General features: G+C 41.9%; 1 protein-coding gene across 2 annotated transcripts in view; it reads right to left on the bottom strand.

Moving 5' to 3' along the window:
• Positions 1-998: 998 nt before the first annotated feature.
• Positions 999-13,258, bottom strand: part of LOC117246796 (corticotropin-releasing factor receptor 1-like) — a 99,827-nt gene continuing 87,567 nt past the window's right edge. For both annotated transcript variants that reach the window (XM_033610770.2, XM_033610771.2), the window contains exons 12-14: positions 10,586-10,721; positions 10,268-10,309; positions 999-1,283 (exon numbers count right to left, since the gene is read on the bottom strand). In XM_033610770.2, coding sequence (XP_033466661.1) covers positions 1,143-1,283; positions 10,268-10,309; positions 10,586-10,721 — 319 coding nt within the window. In that variant the 3' untranslated portion in view covers positions 999-1,142. The remainder of the gene's footprint in view (positions 1,284-10,267; positions 10,310-10,585; positions 10,722-13,258) is intronic.

Here is a 13,258-nt window from a genome sequence, read left to right as displayed (position 1 = left end):
ACAGAGGACGGGCTATATGCTAAGCTAATAAGCTAAAGCTAAGCTAATGCTAAGCTGTGTTTATATGAAATCAGGGAGACGGTGGACGGCAAACCGAATAGAGCAGGAGGGTAAAATCAGGTGAGGTCAGCAGAGGATACCGGCAACAGTAGATGACACTGCAGCTGAAAGTCAAAATGTTTAAATTTTTGTCGTCTTCCGCGACGGAATTTACAACCAGATGTTACGTAGCTTCTTCACACAAAGAGAAACCACAGGCCATCTTGCACCGGACATTCCTAGAATAATTATATAAAATGATAAACATTAAATAATGAGATTTAATGTGTTTTATTCCATTTTTGTAAACAATACCATAGCAACATAAACCCGTCTGTCCAACTGTTTGTTTTTCCCGTGCCTTCTGCCTGACTGCATGTGAACGCAGCTCGAGCTAACTGCCTTCTGACTTTGGCTCGATTCTTCAAACTTCACTGCTAACCCACTCATGGGCTTAACATTTTCTCGTGGTTTCATTTTGGAACAAAACTCTTCAGGTAGAAATGTATGGAATGTGTTTAGAGTAGATGAACGTAGCACGACTGCACCAAGCTGGCTGAGAACAGAAAGGAAGATAGCACAACAGCAAATGAACGAACACAACGACCAGATGATCGAAAACAAAGATGAAAATAAAATCTGTTAAATAATTTAGTCGCTGGGTTTGAGTCCAGTGTCCGCTGGGATGGAATCCAGTTCAGTGCAGTCCAGCGACACAAGCTCAGAGTTCTCACTGACGTAAGATAGCAAAAAAACAAAAACAAAGTGTGCAGGCAGGAACAATAGAGACCTCTATGGCAGGCAAACGTTAGAGAATATGGAGTGCTGTACATTCACACCCAGATTCAAAGTCAAACTTGGTCACGTGCATCTTTTGATCCACTAACCTCTCGTCTCCAAATGTCTGCAGTGTCCTTTATCTCCGTGTTCATCCATTCTCAGCTCTGTATAATGTCCCTCCTGAGGTTTCGGAGACTGATGCAGCCTCTCTCCGCAGCCCGGCTCGCAAAGTGTTCTCCAGTGATGTGGCAGAAAATGATGACGACAGTCGGCGGGGGGTTTCATCCTAAAGCTCGTATCCAAGACGACGCCGGCCTCCTCTCTCATAGTGACGTGGACTGCTTGATGCTGTGGAAGCTGACCCGTGAAGGTGAGGTGGGGATGGACATGGCCTGGGTCATCCGGGCTCGGATCGAGTGCTGCTCCTGCCAGCGGTGGAACCGTTTCCTCACAGCTGAGCGCACCTGTCGACAACACACCAAAGAGACTTTTACAGAGGGAGGGGCCATTACATCACCGTGTGCATACATCAGGGCCAATCTCTTTTCTCCTAACAGCAGGTAGTTTAGATTATCATAAACTGACCAACCTTCACACTGTTAGTGATATTTAAAGGCACAGTTCACCCCCACATCAAAAATACATATTTTTCCTTTTACCTGTAGAGCTGTTTATCAGTCTAGATAGTTTTGGTGTGAGTTGCAGAGTGTTGGAGATATCGGCCGTAGAGATGTCTGACTGCTCTCCAGTATAATGGAACTAGATTTGCCAACCGTATCACAACACATCACTCCTGGACTGAAGGCTCGTGCTCATGACAGTGTGAGATGTAAACATCAGTGGTGTCCGCCTCAGCTGAGCTGTAACGTTAGCTAGCTCAGTGGTGCTAGGAGAGCTAGCAGTAGATGCACACTTCCTTCTGCGCAGTGATACAATTGGTGTGTGCACCTCAGTGGAGAGAAAATAGTTCCTACATGAAACTGCTCACAACAAGGTCTGTGGATTATCTTCAGTAACCAGGTCATGATTTCTGCAAAGAGACACTGATGTTGAGTTTTGAGCTCCACAAGCTGAGTGACATCTAGTTCTGTTATCTTAATATATAATGATGAAAACTCTGTGTGTGTGTGTGTGTGTGTGTGTTCCATGTTTTTCTCCTCACTGACTTGGTCAATCCATGTGAAATTTGGCACAGTGGTAGAGGGTCATGGGAGGATGCCAATGAAGCAATATTACATCAATTGGCCAAAGGGGGGCGCTATAGCAACCCACTGAAATGTCAAACTTTGAATGGGCATATCTCATGCCCCGTATGTGGTAGAGACATGAAACTTTGCACAGAGATGCCTCTCCTCATGAGGAACACATTTGCCTCAAGAACCCATAACTTCCGCTTATATAGATTTTCCGCCATTTTGAATTTTTTGAAAAACACTTCAAATGGATCTCTTCCTAGGAAGTTTGAGCGATCTGCATGAAACTGGGTGAACATAATCTAGGGACCAATATCTAAAGTTCCCTCTTGGCAAAAGTTGGAAAACTTACTAAAACTGAGCTTCTATAAGGCAATGAATATTGCGGAGGGCGTGGCTCATCACATAAAGGTGTATAACATCTCAAGGGTTTCACCCATCACCACGCAACTTTGTAGGCATATGACCACACATAATCTGAGGGGACCCCTCCATTATTGACCCCATCAAACAAAATGGGGGCGCTAGAGAGCTCATTTCTTATCTAGGCCTAACCGCCAAGAATGATTCAAGAGATACTGGGTTGAAATTATAAGACAGGAAGTAGAGAAGACAAAATTCTGAGACAGATATGAGGATTTACTGAAGATGTGAACTCAAAATGTTGATTTATTAGGTTAGAATGTATATTAGTATGCAGTGTTAATCTTGTTGATGAAAACTGACAAAAATTATTCGTCAGCGACCTTTTTTCCATGACAAAAACGAGATGATGACAAGCTGAAAATGGATCTTGATGATAAAAACTACGACGAAATCTTTGTTTTATTTTAAATGACGAGGTGAGATGTGATGAAAATGTTAGTGGTGGACTATCGGACATTGAAAGCCAACAACGGCCGTGCTTGTAATTATCCTCAGATGCAGCATGAGCGACAGGCTGGTAAACTCCAGTAAATAGTCTGCACCAGGATGTTTCAGTAGCCAGCAGGAACAGTCAGAGCCGTTAGTGTGAGTTTGTTAGCCATAAAACAGCCTTGTGTGTGTGTCTGTGGATGGTGGAGCTGCTAAATGGATTTGTGGAGTTTATTAGCCGTTAGCAGTTAGCTCTGCTTGTTAGCAGCCGAATGGCAGCTGCCGGACTTAACATCTGTTGATCCCTCAGCTCCGTACTGTCTCAGGAAGGTTTATGAGTTGATCACTGTTTGAGAGGCAGGTAGGAGGCTCAGTTATCTGTGAGTGTAGCTGTGCTGACAGTAAACAGGGGTGTGTGGGTGTCAGCAGGTTGAGGCAAAATGATTCAGTTGTTTAAATTGTTGAGAAAAAGCGTGAGATACAAAGTCAAAATTAATTGATAGTAATTATAATTCACAATTCTGACTTTTTAACTCCAGACAATGAGACAGTCGGTCAATTCTTTGACTTTCAAAATCAAAATTCTGCAAAATAAATGAGTCAAAATGATAAGACATACGACCTGAGAATTGTTGGTATCTCAAAATTCTGACTTGCAAAGCATGTCAACGCTAATCTCATGACTGGAGTTACCATAAGGACTTCAATTTTGATCATTCCTTTAACTCATTGTCTTGTTTCTTTCTGGCAGAAATTAATTTCCCTTTGAATCACTGCCTGCGATGTAAAACCAAATCTACACCTCCGATTCCAACACACTTCATGCTCCTTGTAAACAAAGTCTAGAGCAACAACATGCCATGAATCACTGTAATGCTGATTAAAGAGGTTCCTCCTTCTCCTCTCTCCCTGATCCAAAATCAATCCTCCCATGTGTCCCTCTGCTGAACATGCTGCCTCCAGTAATAATACAACAACAGGGTCTCAGAGGAGGAGCTCTAAACCCAAAAGCTGATCCTCATAAAACACCAAACAATCATTTTAACACACTGTAACATTTTACATCTCGATTCATCAGAGTGCAAACCAGCGTTGTGTTTGGCAGCTGTCCTCTGCACAGATCATTTAATCCCCCACACACATGTTTTTAAATGTTTTCCTTTTCTCTTGAATGTGACCGCGGGGTTCCTTTGTTCATCTGTCTCATTTATTTTCTGCCACTCTCAGGCTGAAATAAAACACTAAATCAATATCCTCTGTGCGCTCCACACGCTGGTTAAGCCCCTCGTTGGAGCTGCAACACGGTCCATGATGAGAAATTCATTCATCATCCAGCGGCAGTAACTAAAGGCCAGCAGTCAGCTGATATTACATCCATGTGCTACTGGACGAAGAGCTTGTAGAGTAATGATTATTCTGTGATGAGATGCTGGACTCAAACACCAGATTGGGATTCAGCTGAAGACACACCAGGCTGCCTTGATTAAACCTAAAGATTTGACATAATCCTCTCCATGAAAAGGTCAAGTGATAATATAATTATCTTTATGTGACATCCGGCAGTATTTCACAGGTTGTGGGCAAAGCCAAAAGGGTATTGATCGAAGCTTTGGAGACTTAATGTCTTAATTCATTTACACTTTATGTATAACGCCATCCTTTCAGAAATAAAACCTTTAAAGGCCCTAAAAATCTTCCACACTGACGAAACAGATCTTCTACTAAAGTTCGATTTGTTGGGTTTTTTGATGTGAAACATTTTCTGTTACGATGGCCGGAGCTCATTTGGAAAAAGACCAAATTAAGCAATGTATGGATTACAGTTTGACGAGAAGCTGTTGGGTTTGTTTCTGTTGCCTGCACTGTCAATGTGAAGCTGATCTAAGCTCATCCACACCTGCTGGATTATCATAAGGGAGTGTCACACTTCTCAAAAATCCACAATTTGATTAGACTTTCGATTTTAAGGTCACGTTTTGATTTATGTTTCAATTTAAACATTTCTTCTAGAAGATAACGACGTCTCAGCTGATTCTGTTTCCCAACTCGTCAAAGACGGCGCTTTGTTAGTGACTCCGGCATCAGACACTGATGCAAAATGCACCTTTCGTGGTAGTATGATGCACTGCTGAGCAGCATCGGTTAGATATGCTGCTCGAATGATGTAATAGAAACAGCGGGTGGGAGCGGTGGTGGATGGGTCAAACCAAGACTTTCACCGGGGTGAAACCTGGGTTCACAGCCTCGTTGTGGTGGCCATGTTAAGTCATGTGACCGCAGTGTAGTTCGTTAATAACCTAACGTTAGCGTTTTACTTCTGGTGATTGAATTTAGGCTCATAAAGTGGTCTTCATGTAGGATCATCTTACGAAACAAAAAGTGTAATTATCATAAACGTTTCTTTGCCACAGAGTTTATTCCCTGCAATAATCTGAAAGCCAGTGGAATCATCCCACTGGTTTTGTGACACTGAATTACGCATCAGCCGACAGAAAAACATCATTTCTGCTGCACTCTGTTTTTAAACTCTTTCTGTTTTGTCTGTGAAAACTCCTATTTTTGTAAAGTAACTAAAGCTGTAGGGTTGCAGTGATATTAGCGATGCACGATCCAGCTTTTTCAGTTTCGTCCGTCCAAAACAACTTTCTCAGAAATTGTCACAGCTTTTGCGTCACTGCTGGGGAGTTTCTCTCTTCTTTGCAGCGCATCTGCTGACGTTAACTGCTGTGTAGTATTACCACCTGCTCCTTTTGACCTGCTCAACTGCTGGAACTCTTGGTGCTCTGTTTGGTGATGTTTTTGTAGATGCTTTATTAAGTTGGTAGTATTATACTTGGCGGTACGACCACCAACCCTAGCAACATTCACTTTGCAGACATTGCAAAATGCTGTCGGGCTAGTTGGTCTATTTTGATGATATCAGGGCCGATATTTGATCCAGATATCAGATCGGTGCGTCCCTTGGTGAGATACTGGTTTTAAGGTTTACTGTGATATAAAATTTGACGGTTATCATACCGTGTATATTTACTCCTCTAGAATCTCCCTTTTATTTCAGTTAATCTCAAAGAGGAGATTTTTAACACATTAACAGATAGCTTCAGTTTTAGTAATGAAACATTTGTTCAGCCAGCCTGGGCGTCCACCGTCCTCTTCCTGTGTGAATGTTGAGCCAAACCATGATGTTTTGTTTCTATACCACCTGTTTTTGTCACACAATTAAAGTAACGTAAATACGAGGTGTTTTACTGACGTTGTATTTTAAAAGGACACAATTCATGTAACAAGCGTAAACTGACACGCCAGCTCGAGCGTATTTAGACAATAAAGTCTGCTGACAAAGGGCCGATGTCGGATGAGAATGTGTCGGACAACCGGCATTTACATTTTCAAATTCTTCTCTTTAAAGACAGGCTACACGGGTTCAAGTGTGATATCACCCCACATTTCTGAGGGGACTCTACCACACTAAGGTCATAGGGTCAAATTTAAATTATTTAAATGTTTTAAATAATAACTTTTTTATCAGTCAGTTGATCAAACTGTTGTAAAACAAAAAGCAGATCCATCAGACGGCAACAGCCTGAGATCCTCACCTGCAAAAAGCCACCAGATGTAATGATGATGTCATTCAAAATGGCGGCCATGGCTTATTTCTAACATTGTCTGTTGAAGCAGGAGGATGTTCGTCCAGCTCTGGCCGAGGCCGTGGTGTCTGTCCTGACGTGCAGCTCAAGGCTACAGCTTGTTTTTCTTTTTCTCTGACGTCATCGCCGAGCCTGTGTTCAGTGATCTATATCAGTTTTGATTGATTCAGAATTTAAACTGTGACACCCATAATATTTAACTCTGTTATATTGATGCTTTTCTTCTTCCCTTCAATAATAACTACTTGAACAACAACAGATAAAAAAACCTGTTTTATTTACATTTGATTCAAACTTCCTCTCGGTCGATGTCCCCACAGTGTAACGTGACAGTGGAGGAAACTGTGTGAACCTGGGGATTGAATTTGTTTATCAATCCAGAGCGTCAATGACCCTCGATCATTACTGAACCACAACAGTGCAGCTGCGCTCCATCCGTCTGGATCCAGCTCCAGCAGAGCTAACCTGAGGACAAACTTCAGTTTCTGCTGTGGAGCTTGAAGAAGAGCTTCACTAAAGTTAATTCCAGCCTGTTAGAGGCATTATTGACACTGAGCACTGAAACACAAACCTGCTCCTGTTTAAAGCTGCAACACTTTGATGCTGAGTTTCAAGTTTCTTTCACCAACGACTGCTGAGTCCTTCTGTTCTTATTTAACTGCTGCTCAGAGGATCTTTGTCTCTTACAGTGCTTCGTTCTCCCTCCATAATTCATATATATATATAGCTTTACTTGTGGTGGACACCTGTCTATCACAAATGCAAATAATATATTTTATCCCTTAATTTTATCTTCTGCACTGTTTCATATCTCAGACTCTCTCTGCCTTTTATACGTGTGTGATTTTCTTTTTCTACATATTTAATGAGCGTTGTTGGAGAACAAAGACGTTCACTGTGCATATGACAATAAATAACTTGAAACTAACAAAAAAAAAAACTTGACACATTTCCGTGTCCTTCAAAATCTTTTCATATATGAAGCCAGAAAAGGAAAAATATCATCAACAAAGTCAAGATGTTAAAATATTTACATGCTTAACTAATGAAGCTGTGGCCAAGGCTCAGTCAGGAGGAGGAGGAGGAGGAGGAGGAGGAGGAGGAGGAGTGCCATTCACTCTTTGTCTATGTGTCAGTGTCTGGGTCACTGGAGTCATCAGCTGATTCACAATCAACCAACAGCACAGCGACACACCTTCTCTGTCAGCCAATCATCTTACTGCTCCTCATATTAAATATGTTTTTTGCTCTACTGTAGTTCTGTCTTGCTGCCGTCATGTGCGCCCTCCACCTCCCCATCACCACCCAGTGTTTACGGATTCATCAGCCTCATCAGCCTCAGAGTCATCAGCCACCACCGACACCAGAGTCTGGACTCCATGGGGGGATTTATCCTGCTGCCGCTCAGATGTCACTTGATCACAAAATATCTCCCTCTAATGTCCAAGCACCAAAGACTGAAGTTAAATATTAACATCTTGCACTCCACCCCCATTTTGTAGCAAAAACGCCTAAAATGACATACCCAAATTAAAATGACTGTAGCTTCTGAACCGCTCTGACTACATGCATGCATGAGGTCTTGCCAGAAAGAAAACTCCCTGAAGTTTCTTGTGAAAGTGTCAGAAACACTCTAGGTGATACAGAGACAGAGTAATGGGCCTCTGAAGTCAGTAAAAAGTTGAAGATTTTGCCTAAAATAAAATAAAAAACATGTTTCAGGATGAATAACTGTCTGTGGCTTCATCTGAGCAGGTAAATGACACTGTGGGGCTGTAGGCACACTATCAATGAACACTTGTTTCAAATTTGAAGAAGACTGCTCAAAGTATGACCATTCTACAGTGTTTTTACCATGAAAAGATCCAGGCGGAGCTCCAAATGACAAGTCGGTCACTCTGCTTCAAAACAGTACTATCAGTGATCAAACAACACTCAGCCAGCTTCAAACATTGTACCTTATTGAAATCAGGTGTGATTATGATAGCTGATGTTGTTTATGACACAGAAACACCATAAAATATCACCAAATAAAGCCATATGAAACGTGAAAGTTATGATCCCACTTTCTAGACGGTGTATCTCAGCCAAAAATAGTGGTAGGAGTGAGACTCTTACCTTTTATAAACCAGCTAAGTCCCCGCTAACAGCTCCACATAAGATCGCGAGTAATCCTTTAACTTTTCCCGTCGAAAAACAGCATGACATGACTTGTCACCACTCATCGTGATTTTGGACTTTGTGTGTTTAGGCTGCTCTGGTGCCAAATACATAATAAATAAAAGAAAAACAATGTTATTTTTGAAAAGTCGAGAGCTTCCTGAATCCGGCAATACCAAACATCACATGGTTTGATGACGTAGTTTATATATATATATATATATTATTATATTCTCTCCTGACTGAGCTGCAGCTATCTAAACACAATCCGTCAGTACATCCTGTTAAGAGTTTGAAACTGTTTGTACTTGTGTGTATTTTATTTTGCATATGCATGTTGTTAATGTTAGGTGTTAGCCATGTTAGCATCATTAGCACACACAGCCTCACAGAGCTTTTTGTTTACTCTCCATTCAGGAGCAGATCCACTGTTGGAGCCTGACGCTTCACCACAACTCCTGTAACATCTCGGTCGCTTCTGTTATATGTGATGTTTGTATAGTGTAAAAACACTAAAGTAAACTATGAAATAATTGTTTGCATTAGTGTGTTTGTTAGTGCGAGGAAACATCTGGAGAGATTGTGCAAAGACAGGAGGATGGTTACAGATAAGGAGGAGGATACAGAGGGTTTGAGTTTGGAAGGAGGAATTAAAATGATGTGTGTGTTGTTGTATTTCCTTCTGTCTTGCTTGTGCAACTGTGGCACATTAAATGTTTCCAGAACCGAAATCATATAACAATAACATGTCATGAAAAACCAGCAGCACTGCTACGACACACAACAATACTAATTTGGAGTGATGTTAAGTTATTTTTAATAATTAGTTTTTACATTATTTTCATCCCTGGTGTTCATTTCATTTTTTGAGTTTTATTTTTTGATTTTTTAAAATGTTATTGTTTCATTTATGTCATTTTTTTTTATGTAAAAAATTGTATTTATGGGGGTGTCGGTGGCTTAGTGGATAGAGCAGGCGCCCCATGTACAAGGCTGCAGCAGCCCGGGTTTGACTCCAGCCTGTGGCCCTTTGCTGCATGTCACTCTCTCTCTCTCTCTCCTTCACGCTCAGCTGTCCATCAATTAAAGGCAAAAATGCCCCAAAAAATCTTAAAATAAAACTGTATTTATTGTGTTTTTTCTTTCTTAACTGCTTTGTGAAGCACACTGGGCTGCATGTTTGTATGAGAGGTGCCACAAAGATAAAGTTGAAGCTAATGACACAAGTAAAACCACTGCTATTAGTATTAATAATAATATGACACATAATACGTAGCTTTTCTGCATGCATGCATGCATATTCATATTTCTGTGCTATTTTGAGAGGGTTTCACCCCCGATTTCTCTGTGAGACCAAATTAAGGCTGACACTGTCATAAAGAGTAGAAAGTGATGTCACTTACACATGACAAGTCTTAATTGTGCCCTAAATATAAGTGCTGCAGGCTTTATCACTCAATCCCCTCTAATAACACACAGCAACAGCCACCAAAAGGGAGAGTGGGAGCGCCTGAAGACGGGTAATATAAATAAGTGTTTGAGGCGGGGGGAACATAAAATGTTTGATCAATGAGAGGACGTGAATCAGCTTACCTCGCTGTTCAGGAAGCAGTAAAACACTGACACAAAGAAGCCCTGTGTGGAGAGGAGGAGGGAGATAAAGACAGGAACAAAAAAGGAGGGCATTCAAAACATCAACGCCCTGATCCTGTTTTAATCGCATGCACAGCAGCTTATCACACACGATACATTCATTTAATCATCTCCCCAGAGGAACAATTCTGCCATCCAATCATTACAATTACTGCGTCTCTGTGTACAAAAACACACCCACACAAAAGACAATATCATCTCTTTGTCTCTGAAAGCATTTAGGCATGTGCAAACATTTGTCTGCGGGACAAATCGTACCTGGAAGGACTCCAAAAACGAGTTGAAATATATGAAGACGATTTGAGAGATCTCGTCTTCGCCGGGGTTCACGAAGAACAGCATGTAGGTGATTCCCAGGAGAGGAAGGAGAACCAGCGTAGCCTTCACAGCTTTCCTGCAGATGAGAGAACATGACAGGAAGACTGCTGATGCAACAGCTGTATCACTGAGGGATGCACCGTACTAACCAGGCCGACAGATTATCAGCCGATGATAAGAAATGTATGTAATTATTCATTGTTCCCATAATAAAGTTAGAGCTGATAAACAGAGTCAAAAGCAAAGTCATTGACTGAACTGGTTCAGCATCACACCGTCAATTAACACAGAGAAGAAGAAGTTAACTTTGCTATGTGTATTTACAGTATATTTCTGACTGTAAATTGTTTTCTGCAGCCTGTGTCGGCCATGTTTGAAGTGTGAGGCAGAGACATTGTTAACTTGGTCACAGACAAATATAGTAATTGTTCTACATATTGTGTTTCGACCATTCAATGTGTGCTTACTGTCATTTTGCTCCTGTAAGGCATCAGCATCAACCTGGTCACTTTATAAGGTGGTTACTGTGCAGCTCACATTGTGCTCTGTTCTGTGCAGTGTGCACATGCTGCCTCTGTTGTGTTATGGCACGTGGGTTTACTGCAGTCTGCACTGCACCTTGGATTTTATTCTCATTTATAGCGTCTACTTATTATGTGGAGGGCGACAGATGGAAATTAGCGTTTCACTAAATCTGGTGCAACCATATTTTCATTTCTGTCACTGCACACGGTCCTTTTATAATCAAATAAACTAAACTGAAAAGCACAACCTGTTAATTACAGAGCCAAACATGTCGTCGCCAGTGTGGATGTGTTTCACAGTTTCAGAGGAGGACAACATGATTGTGCCGAGGATCTGATTTCTTTCTTCTGCTGCCGTTACACAGATTAGATGCAGAGATGAAGGACATCTGGAGAAACTAAACATACTGACAACGAAACGTCTCGACTTCATCATTAAACCCATTAATTATTGATCGGTAACAATGGCGGTTTTAGGGGAGGGCCACAGGGGGGCCACAGGGGGGCCACAGGGGGGCCAGCAGGGGCCAGTCTGGCCCCCCTGTGGCCCCCCTGCTGAAGAGTCAGAGGGGCAACGTGGAACGCAGAACTAAATCGTCTCAACCAGTTGCCGGTCGGACCACTTAAAGCGGCGCACCCACCGAAAACATCAGTAGAGAATTGTGTGGCTGTATTTAAGACAACTCTTAACCTGCACGGCAACACGCAGCACCATTGAAGTAAGCTCTGAAAACTTTCTCGATCTCCTTTGGCTCATGGTAGTTGCATGTCACATCATGTTGATGTAGCCATGTGAAATACGATCTGGAGTTTTCATGGGTGTTTTATTGCGAAAATTGACTGGATACTCTCTTCTTTTCTGCACCTGACTTCCTGTTTGACTCATCTGGTCTGTGCAAATTGACGTGCCGTCGCGTGGCGTCCATCAGAAATAGACCCGGCACGTGTTTTTAGTCGAGTGGAGCGCTGAGCCGCTTCTAGGCTGCAGCTGGTGGAGCTTACAGCTTACATGGAATTGAATGGCCGCTATTAGCTCCGGCACACGTGCCTCGGCCGGATCGCGCACACCATGGATCCAGTGGGTTGCCATAAATGGGCCTGTCCCAGAGGCATTCAATTACCTGAGGGCTTTTGAAATCTTCTTTTCGAAGCCACGTAAAATTAAATGCTCTGATTCAGGGTGCCTGAAATCTCACGAGAACAAGCAGCAACAGCTGGAAGGCAGAACCGGACAGTAGCCTGAAAAGTTCATTCATTTATTTTATGAAAGATTTATAGAATAATGGCTGACTTTTTGCCAGACTTCGACTTTGTGGAGGACGAATTTGATTTTGCAGAGTTTGATGGCCGCCCTTATTTATTTGAGCCAGAATACACTGACGAAGAGCTTCGTGAAATTGAAGAACGGAGGAGGAGAGAGAGAGAGAGAGGCGCAACAGGTAGAGGACGAGAGAGGAGGAATGGCTGCTGCAAGGCTGCGTAGCTCTGGAGATTGGTGGTGTACCTGTGAATGCTGTGCCCACAGAAGAGGAATGCCTCTGTTGCAAGGAATGGGACCGGTTGCAGCCTTATTTTCAAGGCCTGGATGTTGTGACGGTTTGACTTGATTTCCTTTCTTTTGAAATCTGTTTCGGGGTGCCAGCCAGGTTTCTCTCCTGGCATTTAAGATTAGTCAGTCAGTTTGTCTGTTTGTTTGAAAACGTCACACAAGGATGAACACTTGAAATGAACACCCTTACATTGAATGGATGTGAAAACCACAACACAAATAATTTTCAAACCTAATATTAATGTATATTTCAAACACCGGCAAAAACAAACAATTCTCAAAGTTCACCACACAAAGAACAAGCCAACACAAAATTCCACTTCAGGTTTTTCCTTTTACTCAGTCTCTTTCAAATGTTCAAAGAATCAAAATAAAAAAAAATCAAATTCAGTTCATCAACGAAGTTACTTTCAGTACAGTTCAAAAAAATATCAGCAACCTTTAACAAAAAAAAAAACCTCGTTTTCTATATGTTCTCTGACATTTATCCTAACGATATGAGGCGGTCTTTGTGGAAAAAAAGCTTGTTTAGTGGACTAA

Source organism: Epinephelus lanceolatus, chromosome 21 (assembly GCF_041903045.1).
Source record: "Epinephelus lanceolatus isolate andai-2023 chromosome 21, ASM4190304v1, whole genome shotgun sequence".
Classification (NCBI taxonomy): Eukaryota; Metazoa; Chordata; class Actinopteri; order Perciformes; family Serranidae; genus Epinephelus; species Epinephelus lanceolatus.
This window is presented reverse-complemented; position numbering and strand designations above follow the sequence as displayed.